Here is a 25,333-nt window from a genome sequence, read left to right as displayed (position 1 = left end):
CTTCTCAACAAAATGTCCTATGAACCTCATAATCCTCTAAAATTCTCGTAACCAAAAACTAAGGTCCCCAAACATTAGCAGTTAGGTAAAAATTAGTTAAAATAAATATTTTAGCCTTAAATACTGGGGGAATTCAGTAATGGAGACTCTTTTGTGATTATAAAAAGACAAAGTCAGCAGTCTAAAACTGAACTGTCCAGCACAGAAGCCACTAACCACATGCGGCTACTGAACACTTGAAACTGGCAAGTCCAAGCTGTGTTGTGCCGTCAGTGTAAAATACACACCAGATTTCAGCAGCAGAAAGGAGTGTCTTATTTGGGACAAGAACCAGGTTTGTACAGCCAGACCTAATTACCCCTTTGATAACTCATATCGATTTTATGTTAAAATAATATTTGAATATATTATGTTAAATAAAATAAAGTATGAAAATTTCTTTTGTTTTTTACTTTGAAAATGTGGCTACTATATCTTTTAATTACATACGTAGCTTGCATTCAATTTCTATTGTTTAGTTCTTGTCTAGAAGATTATCAAGTATGTTATTAGGGGCTAAAGATGAACTTGTGTTTCTTCTTCTTACTTGTCCAACTATTACCCAAATTTTAGGACTCTGGGAAAGTCAGGACATTTTGGAAATGTAGTCACTATTTCCACAGGAAATGAGAAATACCTCAAAGTGGTGCATACCCCAGACCCTTAAGGGCTAAATAATGAAAGTCATCCAGTACTACTTAAAGAACTACTTGCATTCATACCTTTCTGGCCATCTTTTCCATCACATCCTGGGAAGCCTTTGCGTCCTGGAGGGCCTGGTGGGCCTGGGGGACCTGGAGGCCCCGGCAGACCACAGTCACCTGGTTCACCTTTCAGAAGTTCAACCCTCCCAGGGGGCCCTGGGGGCCCGGGTATTCCTGACCACAGAGAGTAGGCAAAAAGATTCTTTCAGTCAAATGTGCATGCTGGCTGCCTGCGAGCTTCTTAAGGAAAGGAATTTAATGGCTTACAAGCAAGGGATGCAAGGAATTAGAATAACTAAGTCAGTAGTATCAGAGGTGAAACAGTCTGTCTAATACTGGAGCCCAAGTTGAGAAATGGTGTGAATAGTCTGTTAGTAACTGTTAAAATGAGCTAAGCAAAGCCTTCCTTCCTTTCAGAGCCACTCCTTTTGGCAGTATCAGTTTATGATTTTGTCTTGCATTGCCATCCTGCTGCTTTCACGCGATGGATGGATGGGTAAATGGATAGATGGGTAGATGAATGTATGGGTAGATGGATGGGTGGACAGAGAGAGAGATAATAGGCTTTTAAGAAAATCTGGCTGATGAAAAAGGAATATCCGCTCAATTAAATTTAAAATCCTATTTGAAAACCAGAGTCTACACATGGGAATTGAGCCCCAATTCAATTCCTACTTAGCTTCTAAACTTCTCAGCACATTTTTGAGCATTTTTATTTTTCTCAGTGTAAAAGAGAACTATATATTTTATCCTACCCTTACTAAAATGCTGAAGATTTTAAGGTTTCTGTCTCTCTGGAAGAGTTCTGTGAGCTAGCAGGAATGTGATCGCCTGCCAGCTGGCAAAAAATTGCACTGAGCCACAGTCTTTTTCCAACCCCCTGACCATCTCTGGTCCAGTCTTACTTTGTTAAATATTGACTGGCTAGAGTCTGTCCCAGTGAAGTGACGCGAGGAACAACACGTAATGTTAGCAGCACATGAGGAGACTGTTCCTGTGTGTGAGTCAGGCCTGGGTCCTGTCACCCTGGGCCAGAAGCAGTGCTCTCTGTGCGGACGCTGAGACCCACGTGATGGCCTCCTGCTTGCCACTTCTGCACCCTCACGCTCAGCATCGAGCCGACAACGGGGAAGGCTTGCTCTGAGTCAGAGGTGGTCCGATGGAGTTGAAACAGAAGTGTGAGGGGCCTAAGCACCCATCCTGGGAGCCCGCCACTGCCCACACTCCCCCCGTTTCCATCTGCCAAATCGATGGGGCTGCTAAGGTGTTTCTACTCGGCCACTCTCTGCTCCTCCATCCCTACAGAGCTGGCAGCATCTAAGGAAAGGGGCATCACCATCCTTTGCCATGATTCTTCTCATACCTCTTGGACCACTGGGGCCAGGAGGTCCCTGATCTCCAGGCAGACCCGGGTCCGGAATGTCACCCTTAAGAGCTCTTCCTGGGGCACCTGCAGGACCAGGCGGTCCAGGTCTCCCTGAGAAGGGACATGTTCAGTTGTTAGTCTCATTACATTTGGAAGGCTTGGATTTAGTTACTGAGAGAAGGGAAAAGCATGCTGCTTCTTACCTGGGGGACCTGGGGGACCTTTGTCTCCGAAAAGTCCTGGAGGAGAAATTCCTGGGCTCCCGGGGTCTCCTGTCTCGCCTTTTGGCCCGGGCATTCCCACTGGACCAGGTGGGCCCGTTTTATGGGAACCTTAACGAGGAAAACAGCATTAGCACTGCATCTTCTCCTGGTGTGTCCCTGCTGTAGGGCCTGGAAAGGAACTGCTTCTAAATAGTCATGTGACAGGGATGCTGCCGGTCCTGCTGAGGCTCAACACTGGCTGTAACGGTGACCCAGATGGCCGCACACCCTTCCTGGGTCGCCGTCTCCTGTCTTATGACCCGTCACACTTGTCCAGCATAGCTTTGATTTATTTTATGGTTATTTCCCAGATTTCAAAACACAACAGCTTACTGACAATACTGACCCTTCAACCTCTACAGTGGAAAGAGTGAAACGAATGAGATCCGACGATGAGTGACTGTCAATAAACTGGCTTGAAATTTAAGGTGGAAACCGGCAAATAAATAGAAGGAATGTGCAGTTTCACGCTGACAAGGCAGAACTTCACTGGTTTCTTGGAGAGGCCACACGTTTTACCAGACTATTTGGAAGAGCTGCTAACTGAATCCTAAGTGAGGTAAATTACTTCTTGACCTTCCAAACCGTATCAAGGTTTTGTCCCTCCTCAACAACAGATTCAAACCACGCAGCACGGCAATCCGATCCTTTTCCAACAGCCCCCCAAATCTGCATGTCTGATTCCAGCTACCTTGTCTGATTGCGAGCTCTTTTCCTGAGAAACTAATGCAACCGATGTGCATTCTATCCAAATAATGGAACAAGCTAAGATCCTGATGATTAGCCTATTTGTGGTATCAAAAATAACAGCAATTTGTTCAGGTAATTTGTTTTAGCAGCAGGCTATTGAAGGATGCTAGAAGTACTAATTAGACCCACGTGGTTGTACTTGGCACGACTATACATAAAACAAAACAATACCCCCCAATCCCGACTATTTATTGGTTGTTCCTAACATTTTGGAAGCTAGCTCCACCTAAGCGATTATTCAGAGTATTTTTAATAGACAGTCACAAGCAGTATCAACAAAAGGCACTGTTAACCAACCATTCCTGCTTAAATTGGGTTTTCTCAAGTGTCTTTCTTATATGTCATCACCAGCACTAAAAACAGTTCCAACATTGTGAATCTGAGCTAAACCACTGTCCTAGTTTCGCATCCGAATTTTGTGAAGGGAGGAAATACCAGCGGACTCTCGTGGTCCCCTGCCTGCTGTTCAGCCTCTTGCAAAGGGTTTTCTCTTACCTGAAGCGCCTTTGCTGCCCTTCTGACCCTTTAAACCGTGCAAGCCGTTCAGGCCGGGCGACCCGGAGGGACCTGAAACACATCACAGGTCTGTGACACAAAGTACACAAGGTACATCCTCTGGCTGTACTTTGCAGGCACAGTCCAGGGGAGGGTTAGCTGATGGGGACCCACAGATTCTCCAGGCAGGAACCAGGAGACCTCACTTCCGAACATCACTATCAAAGCAGAATCCATGCCAGTGGTCATCACTAAATACGTTCATTTGATGGATGTTTTCTGTTAAGACGGCTTAACACATATCTACTTTTTATATATATATATTCTTTTTTATATTCTTTTCCATTCTGGTTTATCAGAGGATGTTGAGTAGAGTTCCCTGTGCTATACAGTAGGACCTTGTGGTTTATCCATTCTCTATATAATAGCTTACATCTGCTCACCCCAAACTCCAAACTCCCACGCCATCCCTCAGCCGGGCATATATCCTATCACATAACTTGCTTTGGTTTTAACACAGTGCTGTTGGTTTATGACCGTATCATGAACCTCTCGCTCTCTCTTTCTTTCTCTCTCTTTCTAATCAGATAGACTCTAGAATTACTGAATCTTGGTATAGGAAATGACCTCCAATTTTACAACAATAAAATGATCCTAGGGCTTCCCTGGTGGCGCAGTGGTTGAGAGTCCGCCTGCCGATGCAGGGGACACGGGATTGTGCCCCGGTCTGGGAGGATCCCACATGCCGCGGAGCGGCTGGGCCCGTGAGCCATGGCCACTGAGCCTGCGCGTCCGGAGCCTGTGCTCCGCAACGGGAGAGGCCACAACAAGGAGAGGCCCGCGTACCACAAAAAAAAAAAAAAAAAAAAGATCCTAGACAAGGAAAGGGATTGGCTGGGAGCAAACGCCCTCTTCCTTCCTCCTTCCTCCCAGGCCCAGGATCTTCCCACACTCCACGGTCTGCAGATCCTAGTTTCTTCAGAATCTATCTGGATAAAGGTAGTAAGACAGTTAAGGACAGGTGGGGACGGTGGCACCCTGGGGAATACACACCCTACTGATTTTTTGAGCCCTGTGTGACTCAGAAAGAACAGGCCTGCAGGTCAGGTGTGGCTACAGCTGTTCCTCTGCCACCCCTTCTTCCAAAGAGAACCACTCTGATGCCTCTTCGCAACTAGTAAGTGTATTTCACGATGATCATGCAAACTCCATTCTCTGTAATTAGACAGGATCTCGCTGATGCCTGCATCTTCTTCCAGAACCTTCTGTCAGGTGTCAATAGAGTTCTCTAAGGAGCCATCTACTAATCTGACTTTACATAAGTTGTCACTGAAAGCCGAACACCGATAAATCTATAGATTGATAAATATATAGGTATTTGTATCTATATTTATATGATAATACATATAGCATATACATAATATGTTATATATATTTGCCATATATAAATATATAGATTTGTAGGAAGCAAGTAAAGGGAAGGGTGGGGGGAAGAGGCAGATAACTAACAGACATAGAACATCTCCCAGCTGCTGCGCTTCTGCCAAGTGCTGCACCCACGTCCCACTGATTGATGGGGGAGAAAGAATCTTCTCCTCAGCCCCTGGCCAAGCCTGGTAACCTTCCTATTTCATTAATGGATCTTCCAACCAGAAACTTTTCTTTCTCATCTGAGGCTAAAAGCCCCTCAGAACACAGCCAGCCATTCATTCAGTTAAGGGTCCCAGCCCTCGAATTTGTGATAATCACACCCTCAGCTTATGGCGAACACAGAGAAGTACCCCTCATCTACCCCCATGACACCTGTGTAGAGCTCCCTCAATGCCCTTCTGCCAGGCCCATCCTACTCTGTACAACAATCCTGTCTGCAGTGGCTGGTTTACTTTGGATGAATTAACTGAGTGTGAGATCAGGTCTTATTAGTTGTTCTATCCCGCCACTTAGCATATCTCCTGACACACAGTAGGTGCTCAATAAATGTTTGTCGAATGAATGAGTGAATGACCAAGTGTGGAACAGGGAGGGTGAGGGATTGAACAGGTGGAGAGAAAGCTATAAAGAAGGGTGGATTCCAATCTCTATTTGCATGTCATATCTTTCATTGATAGATTTATCGGATGAGTAAGATTTGAGGAAGTTAGTGCTATCCATTTGCATATAAAGAATTCAAGTGCTAATTATTATCTCTTCATTAAAGCAAGTCTTCTGTAGACTTCTTACTGGACGATGGAACAGTTAGTTGGTTCCATTTTATTTTTTATCAGTACTAGAAACAGTTATTCTATTTTTTAAATCTAAACGTTAGATTGGTGGGAATAAGCCATATTGTCTTGCACCAAAAAAAAAAAAAAAAAAAGCAGGGTGGGGGAACGCACCCTTTTTTTCCCTAAAGCTCTTATTTCCTAACCACTTTTATCAGTTCTGGCTGAGCTTATTCTCCAATTCTCTTTCCTATTTATGAGCAAATGTTTCAAGTTTGCACCAAAAGAACACACAGACCTTCAACTGCCAAATCTGGATACTTATTGCCATCCATCTGAAATGATAAGACATTTTCTGAGACTCCTCTGCTATTTCACTGTGTTTTGATCTCCAGCTTAAGCCACCAAGATTGATGGCTTGGGGACTTGGCTGGGGGTGGGACGTCTCAGCTCCTGCCAACTCTCCGTTGTCACATCAACACATCCAGGTCCTGCACTGTCACAGCCTCAGCCTCTCGCCATCGTTGAACTGGCTGACCCTTATCTGACGCAATGTTACCTTTCTAAATTGAATGCAGCTACATCTGGGTAGGGTTTTCAGGGCAATTTTTCCTTTTTACTGAAAGCTTTTTTATCCATCCCATCTCTAAATCAAAAAGTTGTTCATGCATAAAATATATACCAGGCAGAGGAGAGGCAATTAGTCTCACAAAGCACATTCCTTGGCAATGAGCATTTTCTGTTCACCTCTCTGGTCATCCTCGGGCTTAACAACCATCATTTAAGGCCGCATCTTGCTGCACTCACAGGCCAGGGTGCCCCCCCTCTAGTCAGAGAATCTACTCTCCCACCCCAGCCATAATCATAATACCAGCTTCTATCTATGTGAGCCAGGTGACTCTTCGTGACTGGATTCCCTCTCTGAGGTTTTCTTTTGTTCTAAAGCCTGAAAATGCTACTCTATCCCCAGGGGCCTTTAACAGGTGTACACTTTTACTAGTGTGACCAACTCGTCCCTGACTGCCGGCGACTTTCTTATAGTTCTAGCACTGGAAGTTCTGTGTCCTGAGCACCCCCTCCGTCCCAGGCAAAACGGGACAGCTGGTCACCCTAACTTGAAAGCCGAAGGGAGAGACCTTTCTTTGTGACTACAGGTAAAGGTTGAACGAAGTGGAAAACGTATCAAAACAGATTCTGAAATAAGATTGAATTCTTTTTTGATTCAGAAAATACACGAGTGCCTACCAAGGGGACACACAAGAGCCTAAGACATGGTGCCCTAACAGCGAAGTTTCAGTCCCCAAATGCACTTAGTGACAGGAGCTGACCAGACAATGAGAGCAAGAGAGAAACAATCCCTGACTTGACAGAACGAACAGGCAATTACCTCAAGAGTGGTAAGTGCTGTGGAGGCGGGAGAGGGAGGACACTAGCTGCATAAAAGGAGGGAGGATATTTCTGTGGTTTTCATAGCTGTAAGGTGCCCCGCATTTCTATGCTGACAAAAGACATTTCTAGGTGCTTTTTTTCTTATGAAATAGTTTACCTGTCACCCACTAAAATAACCCAGTCCACATTCTTTACACATTCTCATGCTAAAGCTTATCATTCTAGGTTTCCATTATTACATTCTTTTTTTTAAAATAAATTTATTTATTTATTTTTGGCTGCGTTGGGTCTTTGTTCCTGTGCACAGGCTTTCTCTAGTTGTGGTGAGCGGGGGCTACTCTTCGTTGTGGTGCGCAGGCTTCTCACTGAGGTAGCTTCTATTGCTGCGGAGCATGGGCTCTAGGCGTGCGGGCTTCAGTAATTGTGGCACGTAGGCTCAGTAGTTGTGGCTCGCGGGCTCTAGAGCACAGGCTCAGTAGTTGTGGCACACGGGCTTAGTTGCTCCGTGGCATGTGGGATCTTCCCGGACCAGGGCTCGAACCCGTGTCCCCTGCATTGGCAGGTAGATTCTTAACCACTGCGCCACCAGGGAAGCCCTCCATTATTACATTCTTATATGAATGCCTAACTAGGAAATCGAGCATCTTCCTTTTAGAGGCATAGGTACTGGAAAATTTAAGTCTAAGCATCAAGCCATTTTTACATATGTTGAAGTTAAAGTTTAAATCTGATTGAACACAAGCAAGACTCAAGAGTCCATATGGCTCGTTCCAGTGGAGCAAACAACTTTGAGTTCAGCAGCTGGTTTGTTCAAACAAGATAATCAGTCCCCTTGACTTATTTAGAACATACTTCAAATATTTAGCTTCTCAGTTCAAAGCGTTTCTGCCCGAGTGTGGTTCATTTTTCTATCAGCATGATAAACTGCAACAATGGATTTATATTGGAGACGTTTTCATTCCTAGGAATGTATTTCACTGTTTTGTGGGTTTTTTTTTAAAGACTGTGCTGTTCACTGGGCTGTTTGCAGGGAAACAGTGTCCCTGCATGGTCAGGAAGCATCACTGCAGCAACCGTCTGTGCACTGGTATGAATATGTGGGTTGATATATTCATTTTCTCACCTTCTCTTCTTAACAAACTTATTATTTCATAGCATCGAATTATGATGTAATTGGAGGTAATTTTGTTGTTCGGTCAAATTCATTAGCTATTAGTTTTTTAATAACATATACTGAAGTTATGTGATAAATGTGAACTAATTCAAGGGAAGGAAGAATCAACCATAGCGACATGAACCTTGTCATTTTAGTCAAACCGAGTGCATAAAATGGCACCCGGACACTTGAAAATCCTTGCCATTTCACTAAACTAGGAGGGTAGGAAGAAGTGGAGATGCAGCAGAAGTAATGGAAACCGTTTTCTTTTGGTTCTTTATCAATTTTGTCCTCCAGACACTCAAAAGAGCATCAAAGAATATCCCGCCAGGGCTATAGGGATTGCCAGAGACAGGAAACAGCCACAAGAACCAGTGAAACTCTTAAAAATACAAAATTATTTTGCTTGGAACGCTAAATTTATCACCAATCACTATACTTCACATTACTAAAAATGCCAGTGAAGAGGAAGGGGGACAGTACAAAGGTATCTTGTGGTGGGAGCTTTTCCTGTCTGCTTATTTGGCTGCGTAGAAATTCGTAAGTATACCAACTCTTCAAACTAAACGGCTTCCCTCTGTACAGAGGCACCAGGTAATACTTACCACCACACTACTACTTGCTGGACAACTGGAGTTATTTGAAATCTACCTGATGAGTGAAGAGGTGAGAGCGTGGAGAAACATTACTTGGATTTGCAAAACAATAGACTGACTAAGCCCAAAAGAAGGGATTTCCAATTCTTTTGAGAGGAAGTACTTTTTATTTGACCAAAATTTAGTGTATGTATGGGCCAACGAGCAGAAGGTAAGTGGGAGGAAAAAGGAGGAAGGAGAGAGAGGGGTCTCAGTTATAGAAACCTACCAAGTAAGGCTGGACCCTTCAACTATTGATCGAAGTGAGGACAGACTCTCAACCTCATAGCTACTTGTTCAGTTGTTCATTCTCTATTTTTCCATTAATTAATTAATTGTATTTATTTATAAAAGTAAATTTATAAAATTTTTTAAATTTATTAATATATTTAAATTTTTATTTATTTCTATAAGTAAATAAATACTTACAATAACCAACCAACAGACTTACTAGGAATATACTGGTTCCAAGGATACAAAAAATAGTTCTTAAAACTAAAAATAGAGCTACCATATGATCCTGTAATCCCACTCCTGGGCATATATCCAGAGAACACCATAATTCGAAAAAGATACATGCACCCCAACATTCATTGCAGCACTATTTACAATAGCCAAGACATGGAAGCAACCTAAATGTCCACTGACAGATGAATGGATAAGGAAGATGTGGTAACATATACACAGAGGAATATTACTCAGCCATAAAAAAGAATGAAATAATGCCATTTGCAGCAACAAGGATGGACCTAGAGATTATCATACTAAGTGAAGCAAGCCAGACAATGAAAGACAAATATGATATGCTGTTGCTTATATGTGGAATCTAAAAAAAAAAAAACGATACAAATGAACTTATATTCAAAATAGAAATAGACACACAGACACAGAAAACAAACTTATGGTTACCAAAGGGGGAAGGGGTGTAGGGATAAATTAGGAGTTTGGGATTAACATATACACACTAATGTTAATTAACATTAACACTACTACATAAAATGGATAACCAACAAGGACCTGCTACATAGAACAGGAAACTAAAATCAATATTTTTAAATAACCTATAAGGGAAAAGAATCTGAAAAAAAAAATGTATGTATAACTGAATCACTTTGCTGTACACCTGAAACTAACACAACATTGTAAATCAACTATACTTCAATTTAAAAAAATGATTCTTGCTTTTTAAAAGACCTTTAAACAAACAAACACGATACAACGTAAGTGTCATGCTAGAGGTATACACAAGGTACCCATGGGAAAAAAGAAATCTAAAATGAAAGAAATGGACTGAAAAGGAGTAAGTACCAGGGCTGTATGGAGGGGCATGAATATTTGTTAATAACCAATTATTCTATTCTATTCTATCCCACCAGACCTATGTTATTACCAGTCTACTGTACTTCTAAAGAGAAAAAACTTAACGAGGAAAAAAATGTTTCTCTATCAAACAAAGATAATAAATATTAATTCCTCTTTCTCCATAGCATCTTACTCTTTTCCTTTTCCTTTGCACAACTGACAAAAATACATTTAATATCTGTCTCCCCTACTAAACTGTGAGCTCTGTGAAGGCAGGAACCATGTCTATTTTCTTCAAAATTGTGTGCCTAGTATCACACAATTAATTGTGTCCTAGAATCTAGGACATAACAGGAGCTTGACTATCTGGGGAAAGAATAAATAAAAAGGCCGGAACATCATGGGAAACAATAGGGGAAATGCAGCTGCACAGCACAGCGAGATCAGCTCGGTGCTTTGTGTCCACGTAGAGGGTGGGATAAGGAGGGTGGGAGGGAGACACAAGAGGGAGGAGATATGGGGATATACGTATATGTATAGCTGATTCACTTTGTTATACAGCAGAAACTAACACACCATTGTAAAGCAATTATACTCCAATAAAGATGTTAAAAAAAAATGAGGGGGCAGCAGCATCATTTTGGTAGAGCGGGTCCAGAGACCAGGCAAGCGCCGCCCAAGTAAGAAAGAACAGGAGGCGCCAACAGGCATCCTTGGAGAGAGCCAGGCCCCAGAGCATGTCATTAGGGTGCTAGAAAGGCACTGTGAACTTGTGGGAGCATCACCGGGGGGAGCTTTCTGATGCGCCGGGCCTCCTTTCGACTTACCTTTTATTCCCGGAAGACCTGGTGCCCCTGGATGCCCCACGAGGCCTCTTGGCCCAGGATCCCCCATTTCTCCTGGATGTCCCTGCAGCCCAGGCAGCCCTGGATTACCTGAGGACGACAGGGAGGTTTTGCAGACACCCAGACGATATGAGTTTCGTGAAATGGGAAGGTCATCTATATTCTTAATCTATGGGTAACTGGGATACTGTTTTATTACTTTTTCTTTCTAGACCTCCTAACTTAATCTCAAGAGGAGAAAATACACTTGAGTGATTAAAGTTGCCAATTATGATTTGAAATGCTCACTTGATTCTGAATTGGCAAGAGGAGGAGCCGTTAAAATGTTGTGTTGAATGTGTGCTGTTTGGCTTAAGTCTAAAGGAGAATAGGAAACCAGCCTCCTGAATGGTAGGTGCATGAGGGAAGGTTGGAAAGGAGCTTTCCTCTGTCAGACCATCGCTTTGTGCCTGGTATCTTCCTAGGTGCGTGACAGGCGCTGTCTTCGTTTACTCCCAGACCAACTCAGTGATGTTGGTCTATCTCCAATTTACAGGTGAGGAATAGTACATTTAAGTGACTTGTCCAAAGTCACAAGTTGGGGAAAAGGCAGAGCCAGCTTCTTCCCCTACACCAAGAGATAGATGAGTGCCCGGGAACTCTCCAGACTCCTTTTGAGGTACCTGGACACCCCGCTGGTCCAGAGGAGCCAGGCGGTCCTGGCCTTCCGGGTGGTCCTCCAGGTCCTTGAACACCGGGCAAGCCCTGCTCTCCAGGTGCTCCCAAATGTCCTAAAGAAAAAAGGACCAGACATCTGAGTAGTTGTGGTTGCTCTTCAAGGTGGTGAATCTATAAAACCTCCAACTTCAGCTCTCTTTTCTATTCTTACTTTTTTACATGTACAATTTTTCTGTTGAAAAGATAACATTAAGGAAAAATGGAAAACAAAACACCTATAATCCCACCAATTTAATACAGTGTTTCATATGTATAACAAATGTGCAAATAAGGCCTACAATTTTATATTCTGATTTTTTAATTAGCTAGCATTGCATCATAAGTAATTTTCCAAGCTTGATATCATTTTCCTAATTATTGTTTTTAAATAACTGGCTGATAGCTTATTGAGTTAACCCTAATTAAATTAATTAATCTAATTTTCTCTACTGTTGGCCGTCCATGTTATTTCTAACTCTTGCTGTTATGCATAATGATCTTTATACATCTTTAATCAATTTTTTCTCCTATTAAATTATTTCCTCAGGAAAAATTCCTAAGAGTAGAATTTTTGGTTCTTTTTAATGCATTTTTAAATGCTCAAGGATTTTAAAGTAAATCACAGACATCGTGGAATTTCATCCCTAAATATTTCAGGAGTTAAGTCTGAAAAATAACATTTTCCTACGTGGCCAAAGTAACATTATCACAGCCAAGAAAATTAATAATGACCCTTAATATCATATAATCCTCCTTCCATATTTGAGTTTTCTCAATCGTCCCCTCAATGTCCTTCACAGCCGGTGAGTCCACACCAGGTCCCATTCCAGAACCACACATTACATCTGGTGGATACATCTATTAGGTTAAAAAAAACCTACTACAGTCCCCTTCTCAGGACAGTGACGTGCTGAAGAGAAAGGCCCAACTGTTCTGAGTCTTCTAGAACAGACCATTCAGCATTTGGTTCTTGACAGAGGTTGCCAAATGGTTTGGATAAATGCTCTACCAGCTCACAGCCCTACACGTCACCCACACACAGCCCCAAGACCATCATTCCATGGGTTCACTGAGGACTTTCTAATTTGTTGATTTGTTTTCTTGCTAATTTAGTAAGGATGAAATGATATTTCAGACTTCCTTTAAATTACATTTCTTTAATTACTAGAGAAGATGACTTCCCCATGTGTTTATTTATAATGTATGACTTTAATATCAATACAATTTATATTTGTAGGATAAACCAATAGTCTGTGCTGAAAATGACCAGTTGAATCTGCAAATAAAATATATGGTTCTGTATTTACAAACCCACGGGGGTCACAGTCACTATTTATTATAACACACAAGAGAAACAAGCCTATGTTAGTCTATATACTTGTTCCCAATCAAATTTGAGATCTATGAGCTTCACTGTGTATTGTTTTCTTCATCCTGAAAATATTCCTGTGGTAAAGGGAAGGCAGCCTTTTCGCACCTCCAAATTAAGAAACTGAAATATTAAAGCCTTGCCTCTCCAATCACAGTTATATTAAGAACAGAACCTGTGAGTTAAGCTGTACTGTATTTTCTCACTGAAATAGAGAAAAGGGAGGTAGAACTGAACCCAATACAATCATATAAAATCCCCTGAGACAGGCTGCAGATCTACGCCTTCTTGATAGGCTTGTTCAAATTCAATGCAGCTTTTTTCAAGCCAATGGAAATTGCATGTTTAGGTAAACTCTGTGCTGGTGAATAACATATGATGCAATTTTAAAATTTTAAGCAAAAGCTATGGCATTTGGGAAAGGGAACCATTTAAACGGTGACAACCACAGGAGACCAGAGAAATTACACCAAGGCAAATTTTCTTGAAAAAGTTAGCCTACATATAAAATAACTCAGTTCTATGATTTTTAACTTACAATATTAGGTAATATCAAAGGTTTCCATTTTGGACTCTTTTTAGCTTATAAAATCTTACTATCTTAAAGGTTTACATAAAAATACCAGTAAGTGTGGAAAAATCTCTTCATGTTTTGCTGACTGCTGATGACAATGATGAATTACACCTTCCATTTGTGTAGCAATTTTTAGTTTATAAATTGCTTTCAAGGAATCTCATGTGATCCTCAGAACAACCTGTAATATGCATAGGGCCAGTTTATAGGTGAGGAAATAGCTCAAAGATGATAAGCAACTTGCCCAAGACCATATGCTCAGTGGGAAAGGAGGTTGACTTTGAACCAGTGATTTTCCTTTCTGAGACCTCCCTCTGGTACTTTTTATGAGCCTCCACAATGCTAACCTCAAAGCTATTTTCCCCTCCAAATGTACACGTAAGCTGTACATTTCAGTTAAAATATTATATTATCTAAATCTATTTGACCATGCCAGAGGTAAAGGACCCGTATGAAAGGGAGTGGGGAAGGAAGTTTTTGCCAGTGCAATAGCTTGTTTTCCTGTTAGACTTCCATTTTAGCAATCTTATGGTATAAAAACAAAGATTAATTCATTCTCCTTATTTTAAATGTTCCTTCCCAGTGTCCATAATTTACTGAATCGTGGATATTTATAGAGTGTAAAGACGACTCAAAATCTATAGGGCTTCCCTGGTGGCGCAGTGGTTGACAGTCTGCCTGCAGATGCAGGGGACGCAGGTTCGTGCCCCGGTCTGGAAGGATCCCACATGCCGCGGAGCGGCTGGGCCCGTGAGCCATGGCCACTGAGCCTGTGCGTCCGGAGCCTGTGCTCCACAACGGGAGAGGCCACAGCAGTGAGAGGCCCACGTACCACAAAAAAAAAAAAAAAAAAAAAAAAAAAAAATCTATAAAATTTCTGAAGTTAAAAATAATAAAAAAATTGATTTATTCTTTAAGTAAATAAATAAAAATAAAGAAATAAAATTTCCCATAATAGTTCTTCTCAGATATTCTTTCTGTTGTATGGAATGAAACATGGCCACTGCCGAAGAGAATTTTAAGGTAATACACAAAACTATTAATATGAGATATTTTAATTTACAGTGGACCCATCTAAATACAAGCCTGGCTTCTAACCTGTCCACTATCAGCTGAATGACATTGGGCATCACTTATGGAACCAATCATCTGTGAAGAAACAAATTCTTTCCAGGCAGTGGATATCCCTGTGCACAGAGCTTTGTACATTTGTCTGATTATTGACTTAAGATATATTCCTACACGTGGAATTACTAAGTAAAAGCACGTGTATGTTTTGTCAGCTGTGGGTCGTCCACTGTAACGAGCCACAACCTCTACCAGAGAGCAGGAACTCCCTGGAACATCACAGTCTGTTCTGAGGGATTACACACCTATTGTTGCTGATACATGAAGTGCTGTTTGGAAAGACTGAAATTTGTTGCTGATGATGAGGCTTTACGTTCCTTTGGTTTGGTTTTGAGTAAACTAGATACTTAGTAAAGGAGGTATTCAATCATATCTCAGCAACTGCACTCCTCAGGGCATTCACCTATGCTTTTCTTTTTTCTTTGGCCACACCGTGAGGCTTGTGGGATCTTAGTTCCTTGACCAGGGATCGAACCCGTGCACCCTGCAGGGAAGTGCAGAGTCCTAACCACTGGACCCCCAGGGAAGTCCCTCGCCTATGCTTTTCTGAGTAGGAAAGAAAGGGCTGGAATGACAACCTGCAGCTGCAGTCAGTGGGGTGGTTATTGTTAATGTATCATTTTTAGTTATAGATTTGCAAAACAGTCCAAATTGTAATTGCTTGCAATAATCATTTTTGACCTTGCCAAAATCTGGGCATGCCTAGGGAAGCGTGTTGTTAACATCCTAGGTCATGGGAGCCATGGTGGAGAAAAGATGGTGAGTTGCTGGTGTATAACCCTGGTGTCCTCCTAGGCCAGTGCTTATACATAATCCTTCTGATAGGTATCTTAATGAGCGAAGGGAGAATATAATACTGATACAACCATTGCCAGCTAGGAAGATAAAGTAATTGCACTATTTTTCAAACCAAACTTACTCTTTTTTGTTTTAATAAGAAAAGTATGTAGCTATACCTGGATATCCAGGGCTACCTGGCTCACCCTTTGGACCAGGTAGGCCAAACTGACTTGCAGGTTCCCCTTTGTATCCTGTAAGTGATAAAATGCACATAACATTATTTAAGAGAGTTTAATTTTGTTCATACAAGTGACTTAATAACTTTCATGATACTTCCCTTTATAGTCTATCCTCAATATTCCAAGAGAGGATTTTTGAAACAATGCTTTTTTTTTTCTTACATAAGAACAAATAGAAACATAGATGCAAGCTGTGATTTAAACACACACACACACACACACACACACACTATTTTATAGTTCAAAACGGTCATAAGAAACTATAGATCTTAATAAGTTTAAATTTTTAAATTTTCTAAAATAATTTCAAATTTAGGGATCTATTTAAGAAATTACTTGGCATTTAGTATCCTTATATTGTTTTTTAGAAACAGAAAGCAGAAACTGTCACTGTTTCAGCTGCTGCAATCACATTTCAAGCTCTCTTCAAGGAAGCTCAACTTGGTGTCCTTGTAAAAAACCGAAATCACAAGTCATCTTACTGATGACTTCACAAGAGATGGCACTTTGGAGGCCATTGTAGGCAGTTGTAGGCCATTGTAGGCAGTGACCCCTACAGTCCCACAGAGCTGTTCCACACTGCTGCTGCATCCTTCCAGACACAAGGACTTACATTATAGCTGGGAGCCAATTACAAATGGAGGACTCAAAATGGTATGGTAGGGAAGGGCAAGAAATTGATGGGATTACAAGAGAAGAGAGCTAATTAGGCATGTTTTAAAGCACCTACACACGAACACCCCTTTTAAGGGGTCCCACCCACACCTATGGTAGGTTCTCTTCCACCTGACCCTACTCATAATTGTGGTTAATTGTTTGAAGGGTATGAATCTGGTCCATCCCAGGTCAGCCAGTCTTTCCTTTAGGAATTGTAATAAAACGTAAGAACTTGAGGCCCTTGCCTATTGAGGCAGAAATCAAAAGCATTTTCACGATGTCCTAATATAGAGCATGATCAAGTGCAATCCAAACACATCCAGAAAGGATACTGAATAGAGAGTGATAAAGCCAATTGGTAGGCAGGTAAGTAAAAAACAGACCATGGAGAAAAGTCTCAAGAGAAAAATCCATGGATTTCCCAAGGGCTAGGTTCCTTCAGACTATGGTCCTGCAGAACTGTCTTATCTGTGGGCTCCACGAGACAGCTTTTACTCCAAGTACCTTCATTGCATTTTGTTTCCTTGCAAACATGGCCAAATACAAGTAGGAAGGAAACAAGAAGAAATAGGTTTGTTCTTTGAGAGAGGCAAAGGGTCTATAATAAATGGATAGATGAGTAGAAGAGGACTGAGTTCTGAACACTGACTAAAGCTATAAAATGTCAAAATAAAATATGAAAACTTCCCTATTTGTAACTATTTCTAAAGAGAAGATCTAAGTTATTCTTTCTGAATAAATACATGTTCACAGTTCACTTTTTCTTACAGCAATTATCCTGTTATTTATGGAGTGTCTCTCAAAGCGTAAAGCATGTTTCACTGGTAGTAAGGGAGAAGATTTTTAGGTGGTTCACTAATTACTGTTTCTGATTTTAAAGTTATTTATTTTAATCTGTATTAAAATAAAATATAACTGTACCACAAGCCTGTGAATTCACAGATAGTGAGATTAAGGCTAAGGTTAAAAAGGTGAATCATTTTAAAGTAGATTTAAAGAAAAATATTAACCCAATGGTACACAAAAATAGTAAAAAATATTAAAGCTTTTGTGTAAACGCTGCAATTTAAGATACCCTGGATTTGTTTGTTTTGTTTGTCTGGATAAAGGGTTAACGAAACCTCTCTTTCTCTGAGGACATTCTTTCCCTTGGGTTAACTTCCTGTTCCTATTTCTCTGGAAACCTGATAAAGGCAGAATGTAAGTTGTGTTACAAGGCAATACTGTCTTTGGCCCAAATTAAACTAAGGCCTGTGAGGCCAAATCCAGCCTGCAGCCTGTTGCAAAGAAAGTTTTATTGGAACACAGCTACAGCCCTTTGTTTGCATACTGTCTACGGCTGCTTTCATGCTGTGTGTGCTTTCATGCACAGCTGTTATAGCAGAGACCACACAGCTGAAGATATTTATGATCTGGCCCTTTGAGAAAAACACATTTGCTGACCCTTGGCTTATGGTAAAAATAACTCAACTGTAGACTATGTGTGGCCCAGGAATTCTTAGCTGAACTATTAGCACTTGGTGGGAAGTCATGGCTTTGGCCTTCTCTGTGTACCGTGACTCTTGTAACTGGGTCGCCAAAAGCTGTACCTATGGAGTCCTTAGAAGAGATACTGGCTCCTGTGGGGCACGGGGCCATGGACCACCAATGCGGATCTGTCTCCTGGCACCTGAGCTGTCATTTATAGAGCTGCAGTCACTAGGACAGCTGAGAGTACTCCCACCAAGGAGGAAATTATGCTATGCCTGCAAGCATGCTGTTTTCTATATGGTACCCTTAGATCTGAATGACAAATATAGATGATTTAGGTCTTGTTTTGACTATCTTGTAGAGTCTAAAAAGAACTCTTTGAATGTTGCAGTTTGTTTGATCTACTTTACTTTTCATGCCAGAGGTACCTGCTCACAATGCTACAAATACCCAGGACTATGAGCTTGATGGATGGTTGCTGTATCTCCAAACCATACCTTTAGGTCCTCTTGTACCATCGATTCCTGAAAGTCCAGGGGGCCCTGGAGAACCTGGCTCACCCTGATAGTTTAATGAAACAGAAATAAGATTGTAATTGAATTTCAAATACAAATGACACATGCTTGACATGATCCAGTTATAATTTTCTAGAACTAACTTGGTTTTTATAATTTGCAGTGGTAAAGAAAATTGGAAATGCATTGCAAGCATACTACTACATGCACCTAGGTTTTAAAAGTTGACGAAACTCTTCCGGAATTAGTGATACCAACAGGGGGCATCCAAATCCCAATACTTGATTGCAAAAGAGTAATTGCATCACATCACTTGAACTTTAAGTTTTGAATGAACAAATTGATACGAAATAAACTGTTATAATTTATACCCAAAACTTGAAAAATCTATTTTATTCCAAAAGATGGGTAGCAAAGTATATTATACATTTTCCAGAAATTATGATGTAGGCTACTGCATTTGTACTTCCTGGGTTCTCAAGGGGTATTTTGCTTATGATTGTAAAGATAAAGTATATTTACAGCAAAATCTATGATGTCTGCAATTGGATAGGAAAGCTTAGTAACCAGAATTTGGGTCATTTTTCAGATGACTCTTTGTGCTGGTAAACCAACAGTCCTCAGGCAAGTCTCTATGGAGCTGTTTAAACAAGGCTGGGGGTAGAATGTGGAGTAAGTGATTTGATCATTTATGTCACCGGAACCAGGCATAAGCACTGGCCAGAATTACAGTTACATCATGGCCTTCTAGAAGTTTCCATTCTTCCCTTGACCAGCTCCTTACATTCTAAAAGCCAGTGAAGGGCTGTGATGTACACTGGCAAAGTAAGATGACTTACGGGCATCCCAAGGCAGAAAGGTTTTATTATTTCTTTCCTTCCAAAACAGCAGTTGCTTACCTGGTCACCTGGAAATCCCGGAAAGCCAATGAGCCCTCTCAGCCCTGGTGAGCCTGGAGGGCCTGGGGGTCCAGGAAGGCCTGGTTGCCCTTTCCTCCCGGGCTCCCCTCTGTGAAATCCAGGTGGTCCACAGCTTCCTGGCTCTCCTTTCTTCCCTTGTATCCCAGGATGGCCTTTATCACCTGATGGGGTTAGAAGTGTTACAGACCTCTTGGAGGAAATCTCTTGAACTTTAAGGAATAGTTAAACTATCTTGACAGGCGATAGTTAGGCTGTGGGTCTTGGTCCTACTTATAGGAGACAAAGCCATCTCCCAGGAACTGGGAGTCCTAATTAATTCCTGCCCTAAGCTGCATCACAAGGGGTTTCTGGCTTCCGCGACCTCACTGTAAAAGGAGCTGCCCAGGGCTTCCCTGGTGGCGCAGTGGTTGAGAGTCTGCCTGCCGATGCAGGGGACACGGGTTCGTGCCCCGGTCTGGGAGGATCCCATGTGCCGCGGAGCGGCTGGGCCCGTGAGCCATGGCCGCTGAGCCTGCGCGTCCGGAGCCTGTGCTCCGCAACGGGAGAGGCCACAACAGTGAGAGGCCTGCGTACCGCAAAAAAAAAAAAAAAAAAAGCAGCTGCCCATGAAGAGACTCAAGGCTACCCCGGGGGGAGTGAGCAGCATCACTTGCTTTATTTTGTTTTGGTTTTTTTGCGGTACGCGGGCCTCTCACTGTTGTGGCCTCTCCCTTTGCGGAGCACAGGCTCCGGATGCGCAGGCTCAGTGGCCATGGCTCACGGGCCCAGCCGCTCCGCGGCATGTGGGATCCTCCCGGACCAGGGCACGAACCCGCGTCCCCTGCATCGGCAGGCGGACTCTCAACCACTGCGTCACCAGGGAAGCCCACTTGCTTTATTTTAACATGTTCATTTTACAAATGAGGAAGGACTTAACCAGAGGACTTAAAACATTTGTTCCCTAACTCGTTAAGGAGAGGGCCAACAAAAGAACCCAGGTCCCATTCAAATTAAGTCTAAACTGGGAAAAGAAAACACAAATGTGGTTGTCAAAATCCTTGCTCTGGGGTGTTTTTGAGGACCAGCAGCACAGGCAGCGAGGGGCTTGTTAGAAAGTCAGAGGCAGACCGGCCCCAGACCTGCTGATTGAGCATCTGCGTTTTAACAAGGGCCCCAAGGGATGCACACTGAAGGTTGAATAGCATCCACTGAAATGATTTGGAGAGTCACTGTGCTACTCATTTTAAGATCAGCCAGCAAAACCAGGAATACTTTAAACCTGGTACCAGTATTTCATGTATCTGTCTGGACTGATTCAAGTTTGGAATATCCAAATCTATAAACACATGTGAACTGCAGCTAGGTTCTAGCATGGAAAGAACAGTACCATGAGGCTCTTTAGTGTATGTTTTTATTTTTATCTAAAGAATGACCTTTCCTAATCTCCGAATTACCGTTTTTTTGGGAAAGTTGTCTAATATGCATGCTTGTTTGAATGACCTGTAAAGAAGTCAACTTATTTGATATGGTTAAAAAAACATAAGCATTTACCTTCTTCTCCTGGGAATCCACCATCTCCAGGAGGTCCAGGTTCCCCGGTTTCCCCCTTTTTCGAAATAATATCCATTTCTCCTTCATATCCTGGGGGTCCTCTTGCTCCTTTAGATATTAATTTTATAAGAGCAAAACAAAAGGAAGCACCACACACGTGATTATTCTGTTACAGCTCCTCACGCCCAGTTTGCAAATCCCCATTTAACCTGCCAAACTGTATGTATGTTCATAGATTGCACAGTATCAACATTGTTGATTGATTTCCGAAAGGAAGGGCCATGCCTTTTACATTCCTTTCCCAACTTGTCCAGCAAAGGGGACTGGTGTACACTGAGGGCTCAGTGAATGTTTGCTAAATTCAACCAAACTCGTCTCAGAGTCTTCAGTAAAAAGAGACAGGCTTGAAAAGTTCCAGGTCTAAAATACATCTGTGTTACATATATAAAATGGAATATTACTCAGCCATTAAAAAGAATGAAATAACGCCATTTTGCAGCAATATGGATGGACCTAGAGATCATACAAAGCAAGGTTAAGTCAGAAAGAGAAAGAAAAATACCATATGATAATCACTTATATGTGGATTCTAAAATACAAGACAAATGAACGTATCTATGAAATAGAAACAGACTCACAAACAGAGAGAACAGACCTGCAGTTGCCAAGGGGAAAGAGTAGTGGGGGAGGGAAGGACTGGGAGGTTGGGATTAGCAGATGCAAACTGATGTATATAGAATGGATAAACAGCGGGGTCCTACCATATAGCACAGGGAACTATATTCAATATCCTGTGATAAAGCATAATGGAAAAGAATATGAAAAAGAATGTGTGTATAACTGAGTCACTTTTGCTGTAGAGCAGAAATGAACACAACATTATAAATCAACTATACTTCAATAAAATTTTTTAAAACTACATCTCTTTATCCTGTAAATTTTGAATTGTCCATCTCATATTTTCCAGTTCCTTATCTTCCCCTTCCTAACCAGCCTCCAATATTTTCCTTACATTAAAAGAACAGACACTTAACTTGGTTCTCCACATAGAGAATTCTAAGAGGTAGGGAGGGTATACAATATTTCTCCTGATTTCTGCAAACACTATCCAGTTGTAGATGTGGGCTGGAGTGGGCTCATCTCAGCTTGATGAGAGCCACTTAGTAACAAGTCAAGAATTTTGTAAACTAGTTGTTAAACCATCGGTAGTTTTAAATCAGTCATGTTGAGCGTATTTATGGTGGGAGTATTTACACCCTGGCAATCAGCAAACTGTAGTGTAGTAATCAGGGCATTTTTTAAAAACTTTATTTTAGAGAGCCAGCTTACCAGAACATCACTGGCATTAACCCAATTTTAAATATTTTTAGTGGGATAATTATATAGAAGCACAATAGCACAGCAAACATCACTTATCTAAGCTAACGGAGAATGACTCTGATTCCTCGATTCTATATAAATAATTTACAGGCTAGTAAAACAAAAAATAATAGTAGAATCAATCAACTAAAAGTAATTTGAATTAAATATGAGGCTATTTTCCCAAAGGGCTTTAAAGACAAAAACCTTGTTTCTAGAAATTGTCAAGCATTCATTCTTAACACTAGAAATGAAATCTTACCTTCACTCACCACAGCCTCATGGCTAAGAGATCAAAGTAAATATTTAACAGGGATGGGCACAGAACATTGACACCAGTGGTCTTGAAACTTTTTTTAAAAATAGTAATGGAAACTTTTCTTTAAATGAAGCTTGGGAGAGATGCAATTCGTGGCCCAGATGAAAGCGGACTCATTTAGTTCAGCGGTCAGCAGACTACAGCCCACAGGCCAAATCCCACCTGCTGCCAGTTTTTATACAATCCATGAGCTGTGAATGGCTTTCACACTTTTAAATCATTGGGGGAGGGGACTCAAAATAAGAATACTTTATGACATGTGAAATTAAGTGAAGTTCAAGTTTCAGTGCCCATAAATAAAATGTTCCCAGAACACAGCTATGTTTGTTTGTTTACGTGTTGTCTCAGGCTGCTTTTGTGCTACAAATGCTGAGTTGTGTAATTTCGACAGAGACCATATGGCCTTAACAAAAAAACTGTTTTTTTCATTTAAAAAAATTGAAGGAGGGTTTGAGGACCAGGAGTCCTGCCTGCACCCCCTTCCCAAAGGTGAGAAGCTTTTCTGAAACCCAAAAGCTCTAAGTCAAAGCCCTTGTTAATTTTTTTTCTATTAATAGAGCAATTCATTTGCCATAGTTATATGGGATAAGATTGGGAGGAAAGGAAAATACATTTTGTTTAAAATCCTAAAACAAACACCATAGATTCAAAAGGCAGCAGAATCCAAGCTGCAGGATAGTTCCATTTTATTTTTTCAGGGATCATACTTACAGGTTCTGGTCAAACACTAAAAACAATCTATGCTGCATCGCTGTGCCATTAGCTGCGTTTACCTTTGTCACCTTTCACTCCTCGGTCTCCCAGGGAGCCGGGCCAACCCTGTTCTCCGTGTTCTCCCTTTCTGCCAGGGTGTCCGTCCGGGCCAGGTTTTCCTCTCTCTCCCGGAAAACCCAGGAAGCCGGGTAGCCCCTGGGGTCCTGAGGAGTAACATTAAGTTTTAGGGAAAAGTTTTATAGGCTAGTACGGTTCCTAGATCTGTGTTCCTTGCCGTCCACGTGGAGAAGCGAACTCCCCCTAACTCTGAGCTTGTGCTGAAGGGAACAGTCACTACCAGCCTCCCGCCTGTAAGAGACAATCTGTCCCATCCAAGTCTCAGTTTTCCCCCCCACAGATCTGAACTGCAGGCCTTTATGCTTCTGAGTCCAGATCCCACAAAGCTTTAAGAGAACTGGGCTTCCCTGGTGGCGCAGTGGTTGAGAGTCCACCTGCCAACGCAGGGGACACGGGTTCGAGCCCTGGTCCGGGAGGATCCCACATGCTGCGGAGCGGCTGGGCCCGTGTGCCATGGCTGCTGAGCCTGCGCTCTGGAGCCTGTGCTCCGCAGTGGGAAGCCACGGCAATGAGAAGCCTGCACACCACAATGAAGGGCAGTCCCCACTCTCCGCAACTAGGGAGGGCCCGCATGCAGCAAGGGGGACCCAATGCAGCCAAAAATAAATAAATAAAATAAATAAATTTTAAAAAGAAAGAAGCAGAAGTTCAAACATGTTGGTCTGGGCCTTGGCACACAGGTAGTGCCTAAAAAAAAAAAATAGAGAACTGGGTATTGGGCAGGGAGGGAGGGAGGGAGGGAGGGAGGGGGAGGGAGGGAGGAGGGAGGGAGGGAGGGTAGAGGGAGGGGCCCATCCAAAGTGGAAGCACATCAGCCCTGACCTCCCCCCTCCATCAGTACCACCCAGTCCTCCGGGCAGAAGTGTGTGTAGGTTCTGTGGACCTAACCCCTCCCCCCAACACTCCCGTTTACCTAAACCAGAACATTCTGCCCCTGGAAATCACAATACAGAAGACAAGAAGAAGGGAGAAGTCACACAGGAAAGGACCAAGTCAGGCTAATATACCAGTAAACTCCACAGTATGGTCACCTGTAATTATCTTCACCTGGCAGTGGATTTCAGATTTATAAAATGGCGGGGGGGGGGGAATAATGGAAAAGCAATACCCACCCTTTGGGCCTGGAAGACCAGGTAGCGCATCATCCCCACTGGGGCCTGGGACTCCCGGGGGCCCTGGGGGTCCATCTGCCCCTGGCCGTCCTGGGACTCCGGGGAGGCCCTTCATTCCAGCGGGCCCAGGAGGCCCCATGTCCCCTTGTTGTCCTTTCCAACCTGGGGCACCTGTGACAAACCGCAGTGACAACAGTGGAGGAAGACTGAGAACTGGCTTCACACACGGGCAGGAAAAAAATCCATGGTAGCTTAAATTGTGTATCTGTGGCCAAGTAAACAATATTTATCAGCTAAAATCCCAGTAGCGACTCTCCATCAGTCTAAGTATATATTTTTCTGGCTGCTATAAAAAGAAAGGCAGATTACTTGAATAAATATTTCCCAGTTGAGATGCATTATAAAGTCTTTTAAAATGGAAAGTGGATAAGGGTAAAGAATTTATATTTACTCTTGGGTGGGGAGAGGGTGGGAACTAATAGGAGAAAACATTCCAGGTGCTTCTTAAAGCTACAGCCGAGTGAATTTTGGTCAAGCTGTTCACTTTGTAATGAGAGCATTATAGGAATCACCAACGTCATCTAGAATTACTGGTGATAAAAAACAAAGCTGTAGTGGCAGGGTTTGCTCCAATCTCGTTTTGATCCTTTGAGAGGGGGTATTCTTGGATGTGGATAAACACAGCAGAA

At 42.2% G+C, this 25,333-nt stretch overlaps 1 protein-coding gene across 2 annotated transcripts in view; it reads right to left on the bottom strand.

The window, feature by feature from the left end:
• The window catches only part of COL4A4 (collagen type IV alpha 4 chain), a 138,530-nt gene that overhangs the window by 19,192 nt on the left and 94,005 nt on the right, over positions 1 to 25,333 (bottom strand). For both annotated transcript variants that reach the window (XM_073807187.1, XM_073807188.1), the window contains exons 30-41: positions 24,645 to 24,815; positions 23,475 to 23,618; positions 21,024 to 21,131; positions 19,473 to 19,654; positions 18,556 to 18,619; positions 15,869 to 15,943; positions 11,808 to 11,915; positions 11,128 to 11,235; positions 3,618 to 3,689; positions 2,313 to 2,441; positions 2,107 to 2,220; positions 762 to 917 (exon numbers count right to left, since the gene is read on the bottom strand). In XM_073807187.1, the coding sequence (XP_073663288.1) occupies positions 762 to 917; positions 2,107 to 2,220; positions 2,313 to 2,441; positions 3,618 to 3,689; positions 11,128 to 11,235; positions 11,808 to 11,915; positions 15,869 to 15,943; positions 18,556 to 18,619; positions 19,473 to 19,654; positions 21,024 to 21,131; positions 23,475 to 23,618; positions 24,645 to 24,815 (1,431 nt within the window). The remainder of the gene's footprint in view (positions 1 to 761; positions 918 to 2,106; positions 2,221 to 2,312; positions 2,442 to 3,617; positions 3,690 to 11,127; positions 11,236 to 11,807; positions 11,916 to 15,868; positions 15,944 to 18,555; positions 18,620 to 19,472; positions 19,655 to 21,023; positions 21,132 to 23,474; positions 23,619 to 24,644; positions 24,816 to 25,333) is intronic.

Source organism: Tursiops truncatus, chromosome 7 (assembly GCF_011762595.2).
Source record: "Tursiops truncatus isolate mTurTru1 chromosome 7, mTurTru1.mat.Y, whole genome shotgun sequence".
In the NCBI taxonomy this organism is placed as follows: domain Eukaryota; kingdom Metazoa; phylum Chordata; class Mammalia; order Artiodactyla; family Delphinidae; genus Tursiops; species Tursiops truncatus.
Note: the sequence above shows the minus strand (reverse complement) of the source record. Positions and strands in the feature narration are given on the sequence as shown.